This window comes from Pongo pygmaeus, chromosome 11 (assembly GCF_028885625.2).
Source record: "Pongo pygmaeus isolate AG05252 chromosome 11, NHGRI_mPonPyg2-v2.0_pri, whole genome shotgun sequence".
NCBI lineage: Eukaryota > Metazoa > Chordata > Mammalia > Primates > Hominidae > Pongo > Pongo pygmaeus.
The window spans coordinates 141,821,819-141,844,546 of record NC_072384.2 but is presented as its reverse complement, the minus strand read 5'-3'; the positions used below and the strand labels follow the sequence as shown (position 1 = coordinate 141,844,546).

The window sequence follows — 22,728 nt, the reverse complement described above, 5'->3', positions numbered from 1 at the left end:
GGGATATGGGGTCTGGTTGGGCTTGCCTTGGCCCCAGGGTCTCCTCATTTCGTGGGAGAAACTCCGGCCATGGTTCTGGTATTGGCCACAGCCTCCTCTTGCTGTTTATCTAAAGCCTGGATGACCAGGTGAGGGCTTCCTGCCAGTAGGGGAAATCTTCTTGCTTTCAGGGCTCTTTTTGTTGAGTTTGGCCATGAGGACAGGGTATTGGTAAATGTGTACTTGTGTTTCAAGTGCTTGCCAATATGCAGGATGGAACTCTTCAGTATCTCCACTCTGCAGGGTGGTCCCATGAATGTATACATGTGACAAGACTGCATGGAACACATGCTCACATGCGCACACACACATGCTCACGTGAACATGTGCATGCACACACACACGCATGGACACACACGCACACATGCAGGTAAATGCCTTGAAATCTGGACGAGGCTGATGGATGGTATCAAGTCAGTTTCCTGGCTGTGACACTCTCCTGTAAGATGTCACCATGAGAGGGAACTCAGTGAAGAGTATGTGAGATTTTCCTGTATTTCTACGCCGTGTCAGCATTTGAATCATGTATAAGAGAAAAGCTAGAAATACAAATCTCTGGTGGCAGGCCTGTCTCTGGGAGACATGGCCTCTTGGCCATGGCCCCTGTGACCTCACTTGTTAGCAGCACCCAGATGATTCTGTGCGCAGCTGGTCGGATGGTCAGGACTCACTGTTTCGGGGAAAGCGGTGCAGCCCCCACACGCTGATGGGTTCATCATGACCTGGAAGTATTTTCAGCTGGTGTGTACCTGCAGTCCCTGCCTTCTCTCACGGCTCCTTCTCACCCTGTTCTTTGTTTTCCTCTCTCTCTCCTTCCCTCTTTCCCTTATCTTCCTATGTATTTTTCTTGGAAAGAGCTTCTTTTTTTTTTGAGATGGAGTCTTGCTCTATCGCCCAGGCTGGAGTGCAGTGGTGTGATCTCGGCTCACTATAAGCTCTGCCTCCCCAGTTCACACCATTCTCCTGCTTCAGCCTCCCGAGTAGCTGGGACTACAGGCACCTGCCACCACGCCTGGCTAATTTTTTGTATTTTTAGTGGAGACAGAGTTTCACAGTGTTAGTCAGGATGGTCTCGATCTCCTGACCTCGTGATCCGCCCGCCTCAGCCTCCCAAAGTGCTGGGATGACAGGCATGAGCCACCGCGCCCGGCCCGGAAAGAGCTTCTTTTAGCACCACTTTGGGCGGACCGTTCTCCCATCGCAGGTTCTGACCCAGGATGGCAGTTGGTGGTGTATGTCTTTTGGGGCCGAGCTGAACTCAGCATTATGAATTAGTTGGTTAAACTGTCTTTATGTTTTTGCATTGCAGATGTTAATCAGCTTCACGTTGTTTTCTAGTTGTTAGAGGTGGAAGCTTGGCAGTTGGCCTCCCTTCTTGCCATGGAGGACGGGGGCTTAACAGCCTTTGAAGAGGACCAGAGATGCCTTTCCCAGAGCCTCCCCTTGCCAGTGCCAGCAGAGGGCCCAGCTGCACAGACCACTGCTGAGCCCAGCAGGTCGTTTTCCTCAGCCCACAGACATTTGAGCAGAAGGAATGGGCTTTCCAGACTCTGCCAGAGCAGGACAGCGCTCTCCGGTAATGACCTTCGACCACTGCAGGCCTTAGCGTGCGGAAATACAAATGTGGAGTTGCTCTGTGTTCTCATGGAAACCCTCTCACCAGGGATTGAAGTCACTCTATTCCTGCAGAGAAAAGTTCATGGTTTAGGCGCTCGGCTTGCGCTGGCAGATGACTCCGGCAGGACCCTCCTGCTGCTTTTGCTCTGCTGTGATTCCCAGGCAGCTGGCGCTTCTTTTCAGGCAGCAGGTGGAACTCACCTTCGCATTTCAGGGTCAAGTTACAGCGAAATGTTATTTCTTACATCAGAGTGTGTGAGAACGCTGTTCTAGGTTAGGCGATTTTACTTAGGGAAATGCAGCTTTGCTCATGCATTTACTGAGCTAAATGCGGTTTAGCTGGTGGACCAAGAATCATGGGGCAGAAGTCTGTTGGTGCCTCCTATGTCCAGAGTCTGCTGGTGCCTCCTATGTCCAGGCACCCTAAAGGTCTGCGCCATGGTGAGGAAGAAAGCATCACTTGCCTTTGAGGGGCTGTCTGATGGAGGCACTTGGGGAAACAGCAGGCTGTGTTCTTGAAGTTGGGGTAGACCTCGAAAATGGGGAAGTGGGGCACAGAGCTGCGGGAAATGGTGTCTGGGGGTCTGGTCTCCAGGCCGAGGAGCACTTCAACACTGGAGTAGGAGGGTGTTGGAGCTGAGCTTGTGCACTGGGGTGTCTGAGGGTGTAGAGCGGAGGGCCCTGTGGAGAGCACCCAGGATACTGCAGGGAGGGCTGGGCTGGGAGGCACACAGTGCCCTTGGGAGTGGGCTTCACCCAGGCGCTGATCAGGAATGTTCTCAGTGGGTGTCGACAGGTGTGTTCCTTTCTTGGAGCATCATTCTGGTGGCTGCATGAGGAGCAGGGGTGGGAGCTGGAGGCACAGGGCCTTGAGACATAAGGAGGAGCTGCGCTTGATGACTGCTGTCTGGGGAAGAGGAGGGGCCAGAGAGTGGCTGGATGGCCACGTGGTTTCCAGCCTCAGAGAATGGTCGGGGTCAGGCCACTCACTGAGAAGGTCAGAGGTCCTGGCTGAAGGACATGGAGGGGAGGGGATGGGAGAGAAATGGAAGGGCCAGGTCTTGAGTGCTTGGTTTTGAGCACTGGAAGAATGCATTTGGTGTCTCCCGAGATGGGGAAGAGGGCGAGTGGGCCGTGGGAGGTCCGGGCTGGAGGTGCGAGTGTGGGAGTCTTCAGTGCATTTCTAGTTAGATGTATTTAAAGCTACCGAGGAATGGGTGAGATGGAGCCGGGGTCACTGAGAGGTGAGAGGGTGGGAGGTGGGGGAGCCCAGGTGCCCGAGGAGGGTGGTGTGGGAGGAGGGTGAGGCCTGAGGAATGACTGGGCTGAGGGTTTTGGGAGCCATTGGAGGCGTTGCCAAGAGTGAGAAAGCTGCACAAGGAGCTCTTGAATAGTAGGACGCTTCCGAGGAGTAAGTGACGGGGCAGCCGCCAGAGTGGCCATGGGGTCTTGGAATGACTGACAGAGGACAGAAGGTGGGAAGGAAGGAACCTTTGAGTGTCATTAAGCTTTTTTGTTTTTTGAGACAAGGTCTGACTCTGTTGCTCAGGCTGGAGTGCAGTGGCGCAGTCATAGCTCGCTGCAGTCTCAAACTCCTAGGCTCAGGCAATCTTCCTGCCTTAGCCTCCTGAGTAGATGGGGCTGCAGGGGCACACCACCATACCCAACTGATTTTTAAAAATTTTATTTTTAGTAGGGACAGGGTCTCGCTGAGTTGTCCAGGCTGGTCTTGAACTCCTGAACTCAAGCAACCTTCCTGCCTCAGCCTTCCAAAGAGCTGGGATTATAGGCACGCCTGGCTTTGAGTGTAATTTAGACACAGAAGTGTTGATCTTGTGCTGTTCGTGCTTCTGAGTGGACCTGGTGGTTGCCTAAGTGGATTCTGGGGACCACGTTCAGACACGCGATGAGAGTGTGCGTTAGCTGTGCAGACTGACTTAATCCTTGGATCTTTTTGCAGGAGTTGAGGGCAAGGGCTGTGTGCTTTGCCTGTTTCAGAAGGTGGACTCTGGCAGCTGTGTGAAGTCTAAAGCTTTGCTTCGCTTCTCTTTTCAGAAGACAGATGGAGCTCCTACTGTCTATCATCACTGGCTGCCCAGAGTATTTGTACAAGTAAACTGCACTGCCCTGCTGCCCCCGAGCACACGGACCCGTTCGGGCCCCGAGGCAGTGTGTCCTGCTGCTCCCTGCTGCGGGGACTGTCCTCAGGGTGGTCCTCACCTCTGCTTCCAGCCCCTGTGTGCAACCCTAACAAGGCCATCTTCACGGTGGATGCCAAGACCACAGAGGTATTTGCTTCTCTTAGATCTAGCTGTGTAGATGTGGATTTGGGGTTTGTGCCTTAAACCTGGGATTTGTGTGTTTTAATGCAATTAGAAAAACATTTGGGCACTTTGGGAGGTGGGAAGTTTGCTTGAGCCCAGGAGTTCAAGACCAGCCTGGGCAACATAGCAAGATCCCATCTCTACAAAGAAATTAGCCAGGTGTGGTGGCACACACCTGTAGTCCCAGCTACCAGGGAGGCTGAGGCAGGAGGATCACTTGAGCCCAGGAGTTCAAGGCTGCGGTGAGCTCTGATTGCGCCACTGCACTCCAGCCTGGGCAACAGAGTGAGACCCTGTCTGTCAGGAAAAGGCTGGCTTCTCAATGGTCCTCCTGGGCTGTTCTGGGCAGCTGGTGGAGCTGCTGGGGATGTCTGCATCCTTGCTCCTCTTTGTGATTCCTCAGATCCTGGTTGCTAACGACAAAGCTTGCAGGCTCCTGGGGTACAGCAGCCAGGACCTGATTGGCCAGAAGCTCATGCAGTTCTTTCTGAGATCAGATTCCGACGTGGTGGAGGCCCTCAGCGAGGAGCACATGGAGGCTGACGGCCACGCTGCGGTGGTGTTCGGCACGGTGGTGAGTGGATGCGGGTGCAGCGCTCAGTCTGGCCTCAAGACCAGCAGTGTATGGCAGGAACAGCTCGGTGTTCCCCACCAGGAGCTCTGCTGGGGGTTGGGTGGCACCAGGACATCTCAGCTTCTTCAGCTGAAAATGTCTTCCCAGGTGCTGTTTCCCCACTTCAGCTGCAGTGGGGGTGGGGGCCCTTTAAAAACGAATCATCACAGGAACGGACACTGTGGCTGTGGCTGGACTCCCGGGGGGTGTCGTGGATGGCCTTGCTTTGTCTGAGGGCTGTAACTTCACTAATGTTTTGCAGTCCTGCCGGGCACCACATCAGATGCTCAAGAGTAATATGGTTTTATTGTCTATTGATTTTTACATTCTGTTTGGTGTTTGTGGGAGTGGGCAGGGGTGTGGGCCTGGAAGCGTTTCCCTAGACAGTGTTGATTCTTTCACCTGTGCCATGTGTCCAACCTGGACGTTGACAGGTGAGCTGAGTTGGATGTGGAGGACCGAGCCCAAGGCATGGAAAAAGCCCAAGGCATGGCTGATTGTAGGGTTTCCCCTCATCAGCCGGTCGGACACTGGGGGAGCAGCGCTGGAGGGCAGTGGAGGTTGGGGTGTGATCTGAGGCTCTAGTAGTCATCTGAATCCTCCAGGTTGCCTGTTTCCCACCTAGTGTGTGGCTTTCACACAGGGGACCCCATTGCTTGAACTGAACTGATGTCACAGGCTTAGGACCAATTGTATCAGAAAATCACTGGTTCAAGAAACTGACTACTAAGAAGAAAAAAACTTAAGATATTCACCATGTGTTGGTGTCTGTTTCTTTAAGAGATGACAGATACTGCCTTTTTCACCCTGCAATATTACCATGAACTGAGAATGAAATCTACTCTCTTGATAAAACTTGCACTTGGAGATTTTAATGTTCAGTATCAGAAATCTTGTTTGTGCTTTGGTAAATTTCTGAAATGAAAGTCAGGTAAGCAGAAGTTGAAAACGTTGCAGTGCCTGGAGTTTGGGCCTCCTGGAGGCGGGTGCCCCACCCAAACTGGTCTTTTGGGTCCACGGCATGCAGGTGTGAACCTGTCTGTGTCCACAGGTGGACATCATCAGCCGTAGTGGGGAGAAGATTCCAGTGTCTGTGTGGATGAAGAGGATGCAGCAGGAGCACCGCCTATGCTGCGTGGTGGTCCTGGAGCCTGTGGAGAGGGTCTCGACCTGGGTCGCTTTCCAGAGCGATGTGAGTGTGTAGCTTTGCCTCATGTCTCATGGATACTGGAGCCGGCGTCATTCTCCTCTTCAGCAAGTGCTGGTCCCTGTCTCATTCCTTTGAGAAGAAAGAGAGGATGAGGAGCCTGGAGGGTCTGCCCAGTGGTGCCCTCGCTGATTCTGTGTGCTTGGGCAGGGAACAAACCTCCCATACTTCAGTTCCTCACCTGTGAACTGGGGCATAATCATAACTCCTCATAAGATTGTTTCAACATTTAAATGAGATAATATATGTAAAACCCCCAGAATAGTGGCTGGCATTAGAGACAGCCCTCATATGTGAACTGGGATGTTATTAATGAGCTGTGGTGTGGGCCAGGCTCCTGAAGAACAAGAAGGCCCGCAATTTAGGTACATCTCCAGTAGAAGGAGACAGATGATGATGCTCTTACCAGATTCATGTGTATATGTCTCTTGCACTTCCGATGGAGAAGTCATGTTGGGGTCTTGCTTTTGGCTTGAAAATACTGAAGCTTAGTTAAATTTACAGCTGGAGCGCAAGAAACTTTTATGATAAGCACTGGGCTTTTCCTCCAGGGCACCATCACGTCATGCGACAGTCTCTTTGCTCATCTTCACGGGTACATGTCTGGGGAGGACGTGGCTGGGCAGCACATCACAGACCTGATCCCTTCTGTGCAGCTCCCTCCTTCTGGCCAGCACATCCCAAAGGTAGGGCTCCTGACCTCCCGCACTGTGTGATGGGGTGGAGTTCTTAGCTCTGAATCCATAACTTGAGACACAGACCAAGGGTTTCTGAAGGCAAGGGTGGCCTTAGGGGTGGGACGTGCTCAGTTTTGAGCTTCCTGTGCGCTGAGGCCTTGACCAAGGGCCGGAGCCTATGTGGTCTCCCAGCTGACCACTCTTGTCCCCTGAGTCTTCTTCCTGGAGCTGGGCCACCCACAGAGGTGGATGCTGGGACATTGCCCAAGGCTGAGAGGGGTGGGAGAACACATCCACAGATGCGCAGCTGGTGCAGTGCAGCCTGTGGGGCCAGTATCCTGGGGCCAGAGCAAGGATGGCACAGTTGCCAGTGGCGTGGCTGAGCCCGGAGCCTGAGCCCCACAGTCCTCCCTCCCTCCCTCCCTGCTGGTGCCCGGCCCCTCATTGGGGTGTCTCACTTGCCCTAGGGTCGCTGTGCCTGGGGCGGCTCTGGACACTGAATCCTCCCCACCCACAGAAGGGCTCTTTCCTGGGCCAGGCGGGCCCGGGAGGAGAGGGAAGGCAGAGCAGTGTGGGCGTGAGATGTCCTGGGGACCTTCCCTGATGACATGTGGGGTAGAAGTCGGGTCGGACGCAGCACAGACTCAGTGCTCTGTCCACGTGAAACACGTGAAATGTGAGCCAAATGACAAGCCTTTCTTTCAGAATCTCAAGATTCAGAGGTCTGTTGGAAGAGCCAGGGACGGTACCACCTTCCCTCTGAGCTTAAAGCTGAAATCCCAACCCAGCAGTGAGGAGGCGACCACCGGTGAGGCGGCCCCTGTGAGGGGCTACCGGGCATCCGTCTGGGTGTTCTGCACCATCAGCGGCCTCATCACCCTCCTGCCGGATGGGACCATCCACGGCATCAACCACAGCTTCGCGCTGACGCTGTTTGGTTACGGAAAGACCGAGCTCCTGGGCAAGGTGGGGCTGCCCTGGGCGCCTGGCTCCCATTCCCTGGGAGGAAGCTGCTGTGCTCTGCAGTGCGGGCTTGCATGTGGCACAGGCCTCGTGCCCAGCAAGCTCTCCAGCTCGCTCCTTTACCCAGGAGGGACCTCGGGTCCAGGGAGGGAGGTCCCTGCTCACGGCTGCCAAGTTCCTTCCTCTCCACCCTTCCCCAGCAACCACTGTCGGAGGGAGAGGACCGCTGTGCCTCGAATCCCTGAGAGATCTGGTCTGACTGATGGACCAGGGTTTACGACACAACTGCGGGGGTTCATTTCTCATCCTAGTAGAAATACTGAAAAGTAACTAAGCTGAATTGTAGTTAAGTTAAATTTAAGTTAGTTAAAAAGCAGTTAGCGTTCTTCCTGGATGAGGGGTTCCCACAGGAGCTGAGGGCGTTGTGACCTTGCAGGGATTTTGGGGGCACGGACACTTGTGCCCTCTGTGAGGTTAGAGCAGTTTCCGGCATTACAGCTATGGGCAGTGTCCCGGTGAGGGGGCCACACACAGGTTCAGAGGAAGCATCTGTCAGAGCAGCTCCTGGCCTGGGAGGAAGGCCCCACAGTCCTTCTGTCCTGGGTGCATGTCACTGTTGCGGCCACCAGTGAGCCGCAGGAAGCGAGGCTTGCAGACACAGGCTCCCAGATCCATCTAAACATGGGGCCAAAGGCCAGATGTGTGCTCCAAAGATGTGTCGATGTCGCTGTAACTTGCCGCAGAGTGTGTTTTTACCTTTTTCTTAAGAAAAGGGGAAAAATCATGAATCACATGTGGAGCATCCGAGGGGCTTCAGGTGCGTCGAAGGGCATTTGGCTGGAGGCCTTTCCTGACCTTGAGGGTGAACTCTCAGGGACTGGCTCTCCTTGTGTTCATTCCTCCCCCAGGGGGACGGTCCAGTGGGTCAGCGTGGATCCTCCAGGTTCTGAAATGTCCCTGCTTTGTTTTCTAGAATATCACTTTCCTGATTCCTGGTTTCTACAGCTACATGGACCTTGTGTATGACAGCTCATTACAGCTCCCAGACCTGGCCAGCTGCCTGGACGTCGGCGATGAGAGTGGGTGTGGGGAGAGAACCTTGGACCCTTGGCAGGGCCAGGACCCAGCTGAGGGGGCCCAGGGTAAGACACGTCCTCCTCCTCCTGAATGCGCCTGCAGCTGCTGATCCCCAGACAGCCCCGTGCCTCTGAGACAGGGCTGGGAAGAGCAGGAGCTACTGTCCCTCCAGAGGCTCGGGTGGTGGGGGGCAGAGTAGGTGGTGACTGTTTTCTGGTTTGATGTTCCTCTCTGTCTCGGGGCTGTGACATGTTATTCTTATAAACGTATGAGCATACAGAAGAAGAATAGAAATCCCCCAAGACTGCATCACCTGTGCCCATAATATCCGAGACACAGCATCCGAGACACAGCTAACTGACAGTCTTAATATCCGAGACACAGCTAACTGACAGTCTTGTCTTTTCTAAGTAAACTTATATAGCTTCATGTAGTTTAAGTGAATCCATGTAGCATATCGGATTACCGCTGACCCTTGAACAACTGGGTTTGACATTGGAGGGTCCACTTATACACGGATTCTTTTCAACCTCAGAAATCCAGTATTGGTGGGAGGTGCAGTTGGCGTATGTGGAGGGCTGACCTTCCATGCACCTGCGTTCCACGGGTGGGCTGTGGGACTTGAGGGTGCTCGGATTTTGGCATTCTGGGGGTCCTGGAACCCATCCTCTGAGTGTACTGAGGGTTGACTGCAATTCCTAAATTGAATGTTCTACCAGTATTTCCTGGTTTAATTATGTTTATCCCACATAGTTTTAATTTAACATTTTAAATTATTTCAACAAATACTCCGAGTCCCTTTCATATGCACAGTCTTAGGTGTGTGGCTTGTGAAGACAGGGTGAGCACACTGCCTCCTGTCCCGAGGGACCCACTCTGGCTGGGAGCAATGAGGGGCAGTGGAACCCGCTGATGTCCTGGCAGGGCCCACGCCTGAGCTCCTGGTAAGGAGTAGGCCCTTGGCTGCTTCCACAGTGCTCACTCTTTTGTTGACAAGCATGGGGTGGGGGTGCGCCCTGTCCCTGGCTCTGCCCTGGTGGGGACTCCGGGACTCTGCCTCCAGGAGCTCTGCCCACCTGGAGCGTGGGCTCACTGGGTGTGGTTCTGGAGTTCCTGGGGCAGGCTGGGGCCCAAGGGTCCAGGTGATGGTGTGGCAGGGGTGTCGGGTCGGGGGTCTCTGTTCTATGGAAGGACACAGTGGGCATGAGAGAGATGCCAGTGCTGGCAGAAAGCATAGCCACCTCGGGGCTCTGCATAGTGGTGGGGCCAGGCGGGTCAGCAGGTGCTGGCTTGCGAGGTTGTCCTGCATGCGGTCACTCGGGTATTGAATGAGTGCGAAAGTGGATTTAATACAGTCACTGAGGAAAACTACAGCTTCACGAGACTGACCGGCCTGGTGAGATAAACATTTACCGTCAGACACTCTAGCTTTCTGGGCTTCATGTGAGTTCTTTGGCACAGGCGCCTGGCCTCCTTCCCCACAGGGTCTTGCCTGGGGCGTTAGAAGCTGGATTGTAACATTTGTTTTAAAAGATACTTTGTTAGGCTGTTGGTTCTCCTTACAATCCCGGCTTTCCTTAGTATGTGGTTCCCTTCATCGTATCTGGATTTTTCTATCCCAGTCTGTCCTTTATACAAGCTTTTTCCTCTGGCACTGATTATATTCCCCTTCCCCTTTTTCCAGAATTCCAAATTCTGACGTGTGTGTGCATGCCTGTGTGTTTAGTACATGCTCTTTGTCGGATATTTGGTGGTCGGGAGAGGGGATCACAACATTTCTGTTACTCTCGCATCGTTTCCTTAGGATGAATTCTTAGAAGTGGAACTTCTGGATTCAGGGAATGAACGCTTTTGCTAGTTACTGTCAAAAATGCCTCTTGGAGAAGTTATGCCGAACCAGCCAACTGTCCTGGTCACAGAGCAGACTTCTCTCGGCTTGGGGCTAGAGTTCTTCCCAGGGTCGTCCTTTTTTTTTTTGGGACAGAGTTTTGCTCTTGTTGCTGAGGCCGGAGTGCAGTGGCACCATCTCGTCTCACTGCAACTTCTGCCTCCTGGGTTCAAGTGATTCTCCTGTCCCAGCCTTCCGAGTAGCTGGGATTACAAGGATGTACTACCATGCCCGGCTAATTTTGTGTTTTTAGTAGAGACGGGGTTTCTCCATGTTGGTCAGGCTGGTCTCGAACTCCTAACCTCAGGTGATCTGCCCGCCTCAGCCTCCCAAAGTGCTGGGATTACAGCTGTGAGCCACTGTGCCTGGCCTCCCAGGGTCCTTCCTAATGCAGGCTGCTTTCTCTCATGTAACCAAGAGACATACATTCATCCCCTACCATGTGCCAGGCTGCACTGCTTGCAAATGCCCCTGCGCTCACGGGGACTGGAGGGAGCCAGGTGACATGTGGAGCCCAGGAAGTGGCCAGAGCTCGGGAGGAAGGCAAAGAGGGGAAGAGGGCATGCAGTCTTAGGCTTGGGGGCCCAGGAGGCCTAGGGAAGCCTTGTAGATACCCAGGTACAGCATTTCTGGGATCAGGAGCCATGATCCCAAGGCCTCTAATACTTCAGATATGGCAGGGAGGCCAGGTGGAGAGACCTGGAGGACTGAGGCCACAGAGTTGGGGGGCCATGGCCGAGACTTCGGCTTCTACCCAGAGTCAGATGGGAGCTGTTGGAGGGTCGTCAGCAGATGAGGGCCGTGCTCTCACTTGGGTGTTAATAGGATCATGGTAGCTGGCTGCAGGTGTCCTAGGCCAAGCAGCAGGGAGACAGGAGGCAGAGAAGAGGGCGCTAGTTTGGACCTGGGACGCCTGGGGTGGTGAGAGGTGGTCGATGCTGGTCATGCTGTGAAGGAGCCTCAATGAGTTCCAGGCAAATGAGCAGATTGGTTTTAGGGAGTGCCTATGAAGAGCAAACACTCTTTTTTGGTGTTGCTGCCAGATCCAGGGATTAATGTCGTGCTTGCTGGTGGCCACATTGTGCCCCGAGATGAGACCCGGAAGCTGGTGGAAAGCCAAGACATCTTCACCGGGACTCAGACTGAACTGGGAGCTGGAGGCCAGCTCCTTTCCCGCCTCTCACCTCAGCCTGCTCCAGGGTAAGTCCCTTGGTGGGAGGTTGCAGGTTTACTAAAAGTCCAGGCAGATGGTAGGTGAATGAGGAACAAGTCAGAGAGAAATGTTCAGCCTATTATTCACAGTAATATTGAAAACTCACATGTGTTGAGCGCCTGCTCTGTTCCACACACAGTGACAGCTGGGTTTTCTGCGCTGCCTGGCTGAGTCCTTATCAGCCTGTATGGGAGGGCACCATGGTGTTGCTATCTCACTGTAGGGATAAGGAAACAGGCTGTGGAGAGTTCCAGAATGTTTAGGTAGATTTCAGAGAACTGATGGAAACATAATTTTATCATTTTCTTTCTTTTTTTTTTTTTTTTTGAGACAGAGTCTCACTCTGTCGCCCAGGCTGGAGTGCAGTGGCGCCATCTCAGCTCATTGCATTGCAAGCTCCGCCTCCCGGGTTCACACCATTCTCCTGCCTCAGCCTCCCGAGTAGCTGGGACTACAGGCGCCCACCACCACACCCGGTTAATTTTTTGTATTTTTTTTAGTTTCACCGTGTTGGCCAGGATGGTCTCGATTTCCTGACTTTGTGATCCACCTGCCTCGGCCTCCCAAAGTGCTGGGATTAATTTTATCATTTTCAAAGTCATATGAAGCTGTTCTCTTTGCACATTTTAAAATATTCTATTTAGAGTAAAGAAAGTTTATATTAGAGAATTAGGAACACTTGGAAAAGTAGAAATAAAAACTCGTTCTATTCTCATAGTCCTATTGTACGTAGCACGTGTGTGTGTATTTTTAACCCATTTTCTTCTTCAGAATCTTTTTTTTTTTTTTTTTGAGATGGAGTCTCACTCAGCTGCCCAGGCTAGAGTGCAGTGGCGTGATCTTGGTTCACTGTAACCTCTGTCCCCCGGTTCAAGTGATTCTCCTGCCTCAGCCTCCTGAGTAGCTGGGACTACAGGCACCTACCACCATGCCAGGCTAATTTTTGTATTTTTACTAGAGGGGGGGTTTCACCATGTTGGCCAGACTGGTCTCGATCCCTTGACTTCATGATCCACCCGCCTTGGCCTCCCAAAGTGCTGGGATTACAGGTGTGAGCCACCGCACCCGGCCCAGAATCTTTTTTTATGCACAGCATGCAGTAAAGGTGCCCAAACTGTAGGTGCCCACGTGGCCCAGGACCCTTTCTTGGCTGCCTGCAGACCCTGGGTCCCTTCCTGCACCGTGCCCTCTACACCCCGCTGCCCTGGGTCAGGGCAGAGGTTAGACTGCCTACCGTTGAGCCTGACGCATGCATTTCCTTCTGTCTGCCTTCTGCTTATCGCTGTGTCTGTGGTATTTATCCACATAGTTGTGTTTTCTAGTCTTGAAATTATTTTAAAAATATGTAATAGATACACATAAAGTATGTATGTATGTTTAAAAATATGTAATGCATGGGCCAGGGGCAGTGGCTCACGCCTGTAATCCCAGCACTTTGGGAGGCCGAGGTGGGTGGATCATGAGGTCAGCAGATGGAGACCATCCTGGCTAACACGGTGCAACCCCGTCTCTACTAAAAATACAAAAAAATTAGCCAGGCATGGTGGCGGGTGCCTGTAGTCCCAGCTACTCGGGAGGCTGAGGCAGGAGAATGGTGTGAACCCGGGAGGCAGAGCTTGCAGTGAGCCGAGATCGCGCCACTGTGCGCCAGCCTGGGCGACAGAGTGAGACTCCGTCTCAAAAAAAAAAAGAGAAAAATATGTAATACATGAATATGTGTTTTTTTAATTATAGAAGAATAATGGTAAAAGCGATAGTTGCCCTGGCCGTCTTCCAGCCCCCTCCTCCGATCCTACTCTTTCCCCCAGGGGACCGCAGTCAGCAGTTAGAGCCTTCCAGGCCTTCTTTCTTGTGCATTCAACTACAGTTGTATATTATACTTTTATGTGTGCTCACGTGTAAGTGCTTCTGTTCCCTTAGCACGGCTGGGATTATGGCATGCACGGTGTCCTGATGTGTGCGTATGTGTACGTGCATATGTGTATGCACACAGTGTCCTAATGTGTGCGTATGTGTACGTGCGTATGTGTACGCGCACACAGTGTCCTAATGTGTGCGTATGTGTACGTGCGTATGTGTACGCGCACACAGTGTCCTAATATGTGCGTATGTGTATGTGCGTATGTGTATGTGCGTATGTGTACGCACACACATGTCCTGCAGATCTTCCTCTACAGGTCTCCTCAGAACTGAAGCCTCCTGGATGGCACCCTAGCTCATGGGCTACTTTCCCATTGGCTGATGTGCCGGTGCTTTCTCTTGTTTCCTTAGCCTCCCTGATTTTCCCTTTGCCACTGTGGGTCCACGTTGAGTGGCGTGAGAGGGTAGCTGTTGGCTCTATTTGCTCTACTTCCACTGTGAGTGGAACAGAGCAGGCGCTCACACATGTGAGTTTTCAATATTACTATGAATAATATTGCCGTGTGCACCTCTCCAGAGGTGCCACCAAGCTGAAATGGGGCGGCTGTCGTTGAGGGCCCAAGTCTGACCCGTGGGTGCTCAACAGCACTAGCGGCCGGGCCCCCTTGCCAGTGCTCCCTTTGTCTGGGACATCTTGGTGGACAGAGGCCACGTGGCCCGTTGGTCTCCTCAGGACCTTGGACACACTCATCTTCTAGGACTTGGTGGTACCAAGGGAGTTGCCCAAGATCAGCCAATTCCTAGTCTTTCTATTGGATTGGATGTTTCTGGATGTCACAGTTCTGAGAGTTTGATTAGCATCCACTGCACATCTAGTGCAGTTATGACTATAGAGATTTATCCATTCATTCCCCACTCAGTCATTCACTCACTCGTTCACTTATTCAACAAATAAGCATTACAGAAGACTTGGGGTGTGTCCCTAAGAATGTGGTCTGGTCAGGACAATAAGCTGAAACAGTAAGAGAGAACAGGGTTAGGAAGCATGAAGGAAGGAGGTGAGCTGTACGGAGTGCTTTTGTGTTTTAGGGACTCAGTTGGGTGCTTCCTCTTAAGTTGTCTCCTTTAGTTCTCCTGGTGATCCTGGGAGTGCAGTCTGATTTTTAGCAAATGGATGCTGAAGCTGAGTGAATTGTTACACTGGGCATCAGGTACTAGAAGAGACTCCAAGTGATGTGCTCAGACAGCAGGTGGGGGTCTTGGGTCTCCACGGGGGCCAGGCCCTGGTGCCTCCCCACTGGAGGACCTACGGTCCCTGGGGCTGCCCTGGGTTGAGGTCCCAGCAGCTCAAGGCCTGTGTGCACTCAGCAGATCACATCCTTCATGCCCTGACTGCACGCTGGCCAGAACCGAGTGGCGTGGCGATGCCTGGCTGCCAGGGCAGCTGGAGGATGTCCTCATGTTTCCTGAGTTGCTGTCATGCTGAAAGTCAGAGATCCACAGTTTCACAGTCTCTTAGCCAAAATTGTGAAATCCAAAAAGCCCCCAACACTGAAATATTTTTCTTAGAATTGATGCTAAAAGCATTGGACGGTCAAATTGGCCCTAAGCACGTGAGAAGCTGTTTGTGGTTTTCCCTTGACCTCTGCAGTTTGAGTGTTCAGAGGCCTCGCTGCAGACACAGGGCAGTGGATGCCCATGAGGCCCTCTCCCCGGCCTGCTGGGGTCTCCCTAGCAAGTGGCCGTATGACTTTTCTGAAATCCCCAAACACATCTGGCCCAAGGGTTTTGATGGAAGGGCCGTGGACCCAGGTGACTGTGGAGAGAACGAGTACTGAGGCTGCAGCAGCCCGCTAAGGCCCCAAGAGCACGAGTGAAGATGCAGCGCTGCCCAGGGGCCTCAGCTGTGTGTCCGGACTGTGCCCCAGAAGTTGCCCAGACTCTTTGGCAAGGGGGCTTTGTGAGACCCTCGTGGTGTGCATTCGTCTCCTGTCTTACCCGGTCCTGCAGGAGGATGTGCGGTTTCCTAGCATTTGCATGGGGTTTGTCTCAAGCATGGGATGGATAGAGAGGGAGAGGGAGGTACAGGGGAGAGAGAGATGGGAGACGTGGAAGGAGAGAGGCAGGCAGATGCAGACCCTCAGCCTACCCCCCTCAGTTCCCCTCAGAAAACTGCTTTTCCTCAGAACTTGGCTCACAATCCCTTTCTCTGTGGAACCCACCCCTGGGTCTTATCCTTCCTCTTCTGTCTTTTTTTTTTTTTGAGATGGTCTTGGCCATTGCCCAGGCTGGAGTGCAGTGGTGCGATCACAGCTCACTGCAGCCTAGACTCCTGTGCTCAGGTGAGGTTCCCGCTTCAGCCTCCCAAGTAGCTGGGATTACAGGTGTGTGTCACCACGCTGGCTAATTTTTAAATGTTTTGTAGAGACGAGGTCTCACTATGTTGCCCAGGCTGGTCTCGAACTCCTGGGCTCAGCCTCCCACAGTGCTGGGATTACAGGTGTGAGCCACTGTGCCCGATCCTGTCCTCTTTCTGAGCCTGTCCTCTTTCTGAGCCTCTGGTATACCTTTACTAGGTTGCTGATGTTAACCTGTGTGTCTGTCCCCAAGTGAGGTGGTGCGGTCACATTCTGTTCATCTGGTGCCCAGGGTCAGTCTGTCGTGTGGAGGCCACAGTGGCTGGGCCGACAGGAGGCCTGGGTCCCTCAGCTCTGTGGTCATCCTGTCTGGACTGTAGCCTCCTCATGGATCACCATGTGCTGAATGCTGGAGGACATTGTGTGCCACCTCTTAGGAGCCGCCCTCACCAGCCTCCTCTCTTTTTCAGCCTGTGTCCCCTTCTTTTTTTGTTTCTGTTTGAGATGGAGTCTCACTCTGTCACCCATTTCACCAGTGAGCTGGTACAATCTCAGCTCACTGCAACCTCTGCCTCCCAGGCTCAAACGATTCTCCTGCCTCAGCCTCCAAGTAGCTGGTATTACAGATGCCTGCCACCTCACCGGGCTAATTTTTGTATTTTTAGTAGAGACAGGGCTTTGCCATGTTGGCCAGGCTGGTCTCAAACTCCTGACCTCAAGTGATCTGCCTGCCTCGGCCTCCCAAAGTGCTGGGATTACAGGTGTGAGCCACCACGCCCGGCCTTCTGGCCCCTGTCCCCTTCTGCGTGGGCCCAATCTGAGAGCCATTTCCCAAATCTGAGAGCCATTTCCCTAGTCGGCTGTGAAATCAGATGGTGTTTATTGTCAATCAGTTGTTTTTTTTACTGTTGTAGAGTTTACCAAGGACTCTCCAATCCCTCTCTCCTTTCCTCTCACACCTCCTCAAGGCAGCAGCATGGACTTCCCCTTGCAGGTGGGGCTGAGGCTAAGCTGCACGGCTGACGGGGGGTTTGGAGGCCCTGAGATGAAGCGAGAGCACTGACCAAAGCATTGGCAAGTGCTCCTGTACTTTACTGTTGGGCTTTTGGTAGCATTCTCTGCGAAATCATTTCTAAATGTGGACTTAATTTGGAGAAATTTGAGACTAAGTGCTTTATTTTTTAACTTGGTCACAAAATTTGGTTTTTTTTCTTGTTATAAATTGGTGGCATTAAATGCTTTGTACTTAGTTCTGATGGAGAATCGGTGCAATCTCTCCTTTTGACTCATCTGTGGCCCTACATGATGGTCACCCATGTCATTATCCCCAGGGTGGACAGTGTCCCAGAAGGAAGCCTGCCAGTGCACAGTGAACAGGTGCTGCCCGAGGACCAGCAAGTCACTGCCTTGGGGAGAGAGGAACCTGTGGCAATAGAGAGCCCTGGACAGGATCTTCTGGGAGAAAGCAGGTCTGAACCAGTGGATGTGAAGCCATTTACTTCCTGCGAAGATTCTGAAGCTCCAGTCCCAGCTGAGGATGGGGGCAGTGACGCTGGCATGTGTGGCCTGTGTCAGAAGGCCCAGCTAGAGCGGATGGGAGTCAGTGGTCCCAGCGGTTCAGACCTTTGGGCTGGGGCTGCCGTGGCTGAGCCCCAGGCCAAGGGTCAGCTGGCGGGGGGCAGCCTCCTGATGCACTGCCCTTGCTATGGGAGTGAATGGGGCTTGTGGTGGCAAAGGCAGGACTTGGCCCCCAGCCCCTCTGGGATGGCAGCCCTCTCGTTTGGGACACCTACTCTAGATGAGCCATGGCTGGGAATGAAAAACGACCGAGAAGAGCTGCAGACCTGCTTGATTAAGGAGCAGCTATCCCAGTTGAGCCTTGTGGGAGCCCTGGATGTCCCCCACACCGAACTCATTCCGACAGAGCGCCCAGCTGTCACCGCTCCTGTGTCGTCCTGCGATCTGGGAGGCAGAGACCTGTATGGTGGCTGCACGGGCAGCTCCTCAGCCTGCTATGCCTTGGCCACGGACCTCCCCGGGGGCCTGAAAGCAGTGGAGGCCCAGGAGGTTGATGTGAATTCATTTTCCTGGAACCTCAAGGAACTCTTTTTCAGTGACCAGAAAGACCAAACATCATCAGATTGTTCCTGTGCTACGTCTGAACTCAGAGGGACACCCTCTTCCTTGGCAGTGGGCTCCGATCCAGATGTAGGCAGTCTCCAGGAAGAGGGGTCATGTGTCCTGGATGACAGGGAGCTGTTACTACTGACCGGCACCTGTGTTGACCTTGGCCAAGGCCGACGGTTCCGGGATAGCTGTCTGGGACATGATCCAACAGAACCGCTTGAGGTTTGTTTGGTGTCCTCTGAGCATTATGCAGCAAGCGACAGAGAAAGCCCAGGATGCGTTCCTTCCACGTTGGATGCTGGCCCTGAGGACACGTGCCCATCAGCAGAGGAGCCAAGGCTGAACGTCCAGGTCACCTCCACACCCGTGATCGTGATGCCCGGGGCTGCTGGCCTGCAGCGGGAGATCCAGGAGGGTGCCTACTCCGGGAGCTGCTACCATCGAGACGGCTTACGGCTGAGTGTGTCCCGGGCCCCATGGGAAGAAGCGTGGTGCCCCCAGAGTACAGTGCAGTGGGGGTGCAGGGTCTTCCTTGTTCTGGGGTCTGATGGGGTTCCACCCTGGAATAGTTTCAGCAGAAATCATGTTTTAAAGGAGAATGCATATCATCCACCTCTTGAAAATTAAGATTACAAATGTGTATGCCTGCGGAGGGTGGCGCCCAAGGTCCCAGGCCACCTGCCCCATGCCCATCAGTTCCAGCCGTGCCTCCCGCCTCAGGCCATACACTTCAGAGAGCCGCTCCTCGCAGCAGCTTGGGGAGATTCCGTCGGGAGCAGGAGAGGTGCAGGGGCGTCATGCTGGAGTCTGTCTCTCCACCTCCCACCGGCCCCCACCTCAGTGGTTACACGGAGAGGCCAAGAGAGATGTCAGCGTGGCAAGATGCTCACGTGTTCGTCTTCCACGCTTTTGGTGTTTAGGCTGCCCTGATCTCTGAAAAACCTGCCCTGATCTCTGAAAAACCTGCCCTGATCTCTGAGAAACCTGCCCTTCTGTGAGGGTCATGTGATCAGGCCCCTCTGCTTGCCCCTTTGAGGTTGATTCTGTTTTACTTTCTTTTTTATTTTCATTTTTTTTTTTTTCTTTTTTTTTGAGATGGAGTCTCGCTCTGTCGCCCAGGCTGGAGTGCAGTGGCGCCATCTCGGCTTACTGCAAGCTCTGCCTTCCGGGTTCACGCCATTCTCCTGCCTCAGCCTCCCTAGTAGCTGGGACTACAGGCGCCCACCACCACGCCCGGCTAATTTTTTCTATTTTTAGTAGAGACGGGATTTCACTGTGCTAGCCAGGATGGTCTCGTTCTCCTGACCTTGTGATCCGCCCGCCTCGGCCTCCCAAAATGCTGGGATTACAGGTGTGAGCCACTGTGCCGAGCCTATTTTTTTTATTTTTTGAGACAGAGTCTTACTCTGTCCACCCTCGCTGGAGTGCAATGGCATGGTCTCGGCTCACTGCAACCTCCGCCTCCCGGGTTCAAGCGATTCTCCTGCCTCAGCCTCCTGAGTAGCTGGGACTACAGGCGTGTGCCACCACACCCAGCTAATTTTTTTGTATTTTTAGTAGAGATAGGGTTTCAGTATGATGGCCAGGCTGGTCTCAAACTCCTGACCTTGTGATCCACCTGCCTCAGCCTCCCAAAGTGCTGGGATTACAGGTGTGAGCCACTGAGCCCGGCTAATTTTTTGTATTTTTAGTAGAGACAGGGTTTCACCGTGTTAGCCAGGATGGTCTCGATCTCCTGACCTTGTGATCCGCCCGCCTCGGCCTCCCAAAGTGCTGAGATTACAGGCGTGAGCCACCACACCTGGCCGTATTTTCCTCATTTCTTAATAGGCCCACATTATTTTAGCCAGTTGTTTCCATATTGCTGATTTTGTAGTGTTGATAGCTAGGGTTCTTTTCTTACACTTAGAAGAATTTTGTAAATAATACGTGTTATTTGTAGAAACATTAGAAATATAAACAAGAAGAAAATAAAATGGGCTGTAAACCCCCACCACCAAAGAAAGCTAACCATAGTTATGTTGGTGTATAGCTAGGAGGCTGTGGAAAAATGCATACATGCTTTCTCTGTATAAGTGGGTATGGAGTTTAATATGGCTATTAGTGACTAGAGTAAGTACATGTGTACATGGTTTTAATGTAAGCCATTCACATTCTTGTCACCGGAAGCCCGAAGACCCACTGTGTGTAGGGGCACGTTGAGTGCAGGTTCTCCCGGCTATTCTGAGTTGGGGGTTGTCTGAACCCTCAACTACAGGCCTCTCTGGAGGGCTTCCTTGGCCTCTGGCTGCCCTGAGTGAGGAGTTGTGGTTGTTGCAGGCCTGCAGGCTATGCCCCAGGGGTATTTCCCTGGCCGGCCCTGACAGCTTTCATCCAGGCTTCGGTGCTGCCTGCCTCTGCCTGGGCTGCTCTCAGGTCCGTGTTCTAGAGATTGAACTTTCTAACTTAAAGCTGTTGGAGATTGGACTGTTGCATTCTAGGACTGGACTTTTCTAACCTAAAGCTGCTGTCTAGCCAGGTCAGCACAGGCCTGTGCATTCTTACCTTCTCACCCTTCAGGTATACAGTTTGAGGTGAGGCGGGTGGAGCTCCAGGGCCCCACACCTCTGTTCTGCTGCTGGCTGGTGAAAGACCTCCTCCACAGCCAACGCGACTCAGCCGCCAGGACCCGCCTGTTCCTTGCCAGCCTGCCCAGCTCCACCCACTCCACCGCTGCTGAGCTCACCGGACCCAACCTGGTGGAAGTGGGTATTTGCAGTCAATGCCTGCCCTGGACTTAACGTACTGTGTGGCAAATATCCTAGTTGGCATCTCTCTCTGTTTCCTCGGGGACGGGAATACGGTCTGTTTGTAACTTTTTTTTATCTGGAACGGAGTCTCGCTCTTGTTCCCCAGGCTGGAGTGCAATGGTGCGTTCTCAGCTCACTGCAACCTCCGCTTCCTGGGTTCAAGTGATTCGCCCACCTCAGCCTCCTGAGTAGTGGGGATTACAGGCACGTGCCACCATGCCCGGCTAATTTTGTATTTTTAGTAGAGACTGGGTTTCTCCATGTTGGCAAGGCTGGTCTTGAACCTCCTGACCTCAGGTGGTCCACCCACCTTGGCCTCCCAAAGTGCTGGGATTATAGGCGTGAGCCATTGTGCCTGGCCCTCTTTGTAACTTTTCACACTGTCTTCTAATATCCAGTGTGACTATAAAGCCACTTTAAATCTGCATAGGCCCATGTATATGGTGGGGTGTAAACACGTTTCGACATGTGTGCCAGTTGAGATCAGTGTGCTGAGGCTGCTTGGGGTGCCCTGTGGAGATAGGCTTTCAGACCTGTCTGAGAGCATGGGAGGAGAGGGGACTGGAGTACAGGGCACACCTGCCTCAGGCGGCTGCTGAAGACGCAGGGGGACCACTGTGGGTGCTGCACCTCTGCCAGGTGCAGGTGCGTGTGACCCCACAGACCTTCCTCTGCATTGCAGGTGCTCAGAGCCAGACCCTGGTTTGAGGAGCCCCCCAAGGCTGTGGAACTGGAGGGGTCGGCGGCTTGTGAGGGCGAGTACTCCCAAAAGTACAGTACCCTGAGCCCGCTGGGCAGTGGGGCCTTCGGCTTTGTGTGGACTGCTGTGGACAAGGAAAAAAACAAGGAGGTACCCTGGCTGTGGGAGGGGAGTGGCGCCGGGCACCACTTCAAATGGCCCTTGACTTTTGGTCCCAGTTCTCTAAACCTGGGGTTTTTGGAGGAGTCCTCTACGTATGGCACCAAGCACACAACCTGGCACGTGGGTGGTTTCCGGATTCAAGGAGGCTCTCCCAGCAGCACACATGTCGCCATCCAGGGTTGCTGATCCTGTCCAGTTGATTCAGACCTCTAACAGGCCAGGCTCAGGGCTTCGCCTCCTGCCCTTGTGTTGAGATCCCACATCTGGACCTGTGTTCCCTCCTTTCTGGGCCTGGGGCTTGCACCATTCTCCTACTCCCCACTGAGATGCTGATATCTCGCGGGCACTGCACATGCATGCTTAAAACCAAATTTAGGACCTCCTCCACCCAGCTGGAAAAAAAAACCCAAGAAAGAGGCAAGCAAGCTAACCAACAGAAGCTCTTGGTCTTCCCAGGTCCCTGGAATGACTGCTCTGTTTATAGCTTACAGCTGGAGCAGGGATTGGTGTGTGCTAGGCATCCCTCTAGGTGCACTGAATACTGCCAGCTGCTTGTCCCCCCACCCGCTTCCTTCCCAGTTATCATGGCCATTCTTACATATTCTCCTTCCAAATAAGCTTTAGAACTTACTGTCCCTCCCTCTCAAGTCCTGATGGGATTTGTAGCTGCTGAACATGTTGTGATGTGGGGAAATTGACATCAGGATGATGCCCACTTTTCTGTTCAGAAGCAGCATCTGCTGCTTGCTGTGAATCCTGTTAGATTGTCCAGGTGTGTTCATGCCTGGCTTGGCGGGTTCCTGGGAGGGTCATGGAATACTGCCTGCAGGATCCTTTGCTCCCTGCATTTTCTAGTCACTTGTGGCTGGAATACACCAAAGAAAGATCCGAGCTTGGATTGATCCATCATGTGTGTATATCCAAGTCTTCCTAGTACTAATGCTTTTTCAGTGGATCCTTTGGATTTTCTAGATCAACAATCACTCCTCTGCAGTAATGACAGTGTTGTCTCTCCCCTCTGTGATTTGCCTGTCATCATCCTTTTATCCTTCCCTGTCTATCCTTAGCTAGGACCTGTGGAGTGTGCTGCACAGCAGGTGTGCCGCTGCTTCTCC

The 22,728-nt window shown here is 53.0% G+C and overlaps 1 protein-coding gene across 3 annotated transcripts in view; it reads left to right on the top strand.

Annotated features, from left to right (window-relative positions):
* PASK (PAS domain containing serine/threonine kinase) overlaps window positions 1-22,728 on the top strand; it is a 48,688-nt gene that overhangs the window by 5,826 nt on the left and 20,134 nt on the right. For all 3 annotated transcript variants that reach the window (XM_054477246.2, XM_054477245.2, XM_063648217.1), the window contains 11 exons: window positions 1,378-1,615; window positions 3,712-3,944; window positions 4,384-4,554; window positions 5,645-5,785; window positions 6,352-6,486; window positions 7,183-7,443; window positions 8,414-8,582; window positions 11,449-11,605; window positions 17,167-18,422; window positions 20,522-20,706; window positions 21,434-21,601. In XM_054477246.2, the coding sequence (XP_054333221.1) occupies window positions 1,420-1,615; window positions 3,712-3,944; window positions 4,384-4,554; window positions 5,645-5,785; window positions 6,352-6,486; window positions 7,183-7,443; window positions 8,414-8,582; window positions 11,449-11,605; window positions 17,167-18,422; window positions 20,522-20,706; window positions 21,434-21,601 (3,072 nt within the window). In that variant the 5' untranslated portion in view covers window positions 1,378-1,419. The remainder of the gene's footprint in view (window positions 1-1,377; window positions 1,616-3,711; window positions 3,945-4,383; window positions 4,555-5,644; window positions 5,786-6,351; window positions 6,487-7,182; window positions 7,444-8,413; window positions 8,583-11,448; window positions 11,606-17,166; window positions 18,423-20,521; window positions 20,707-21,433; window positions 21,602-22,728) is intronic.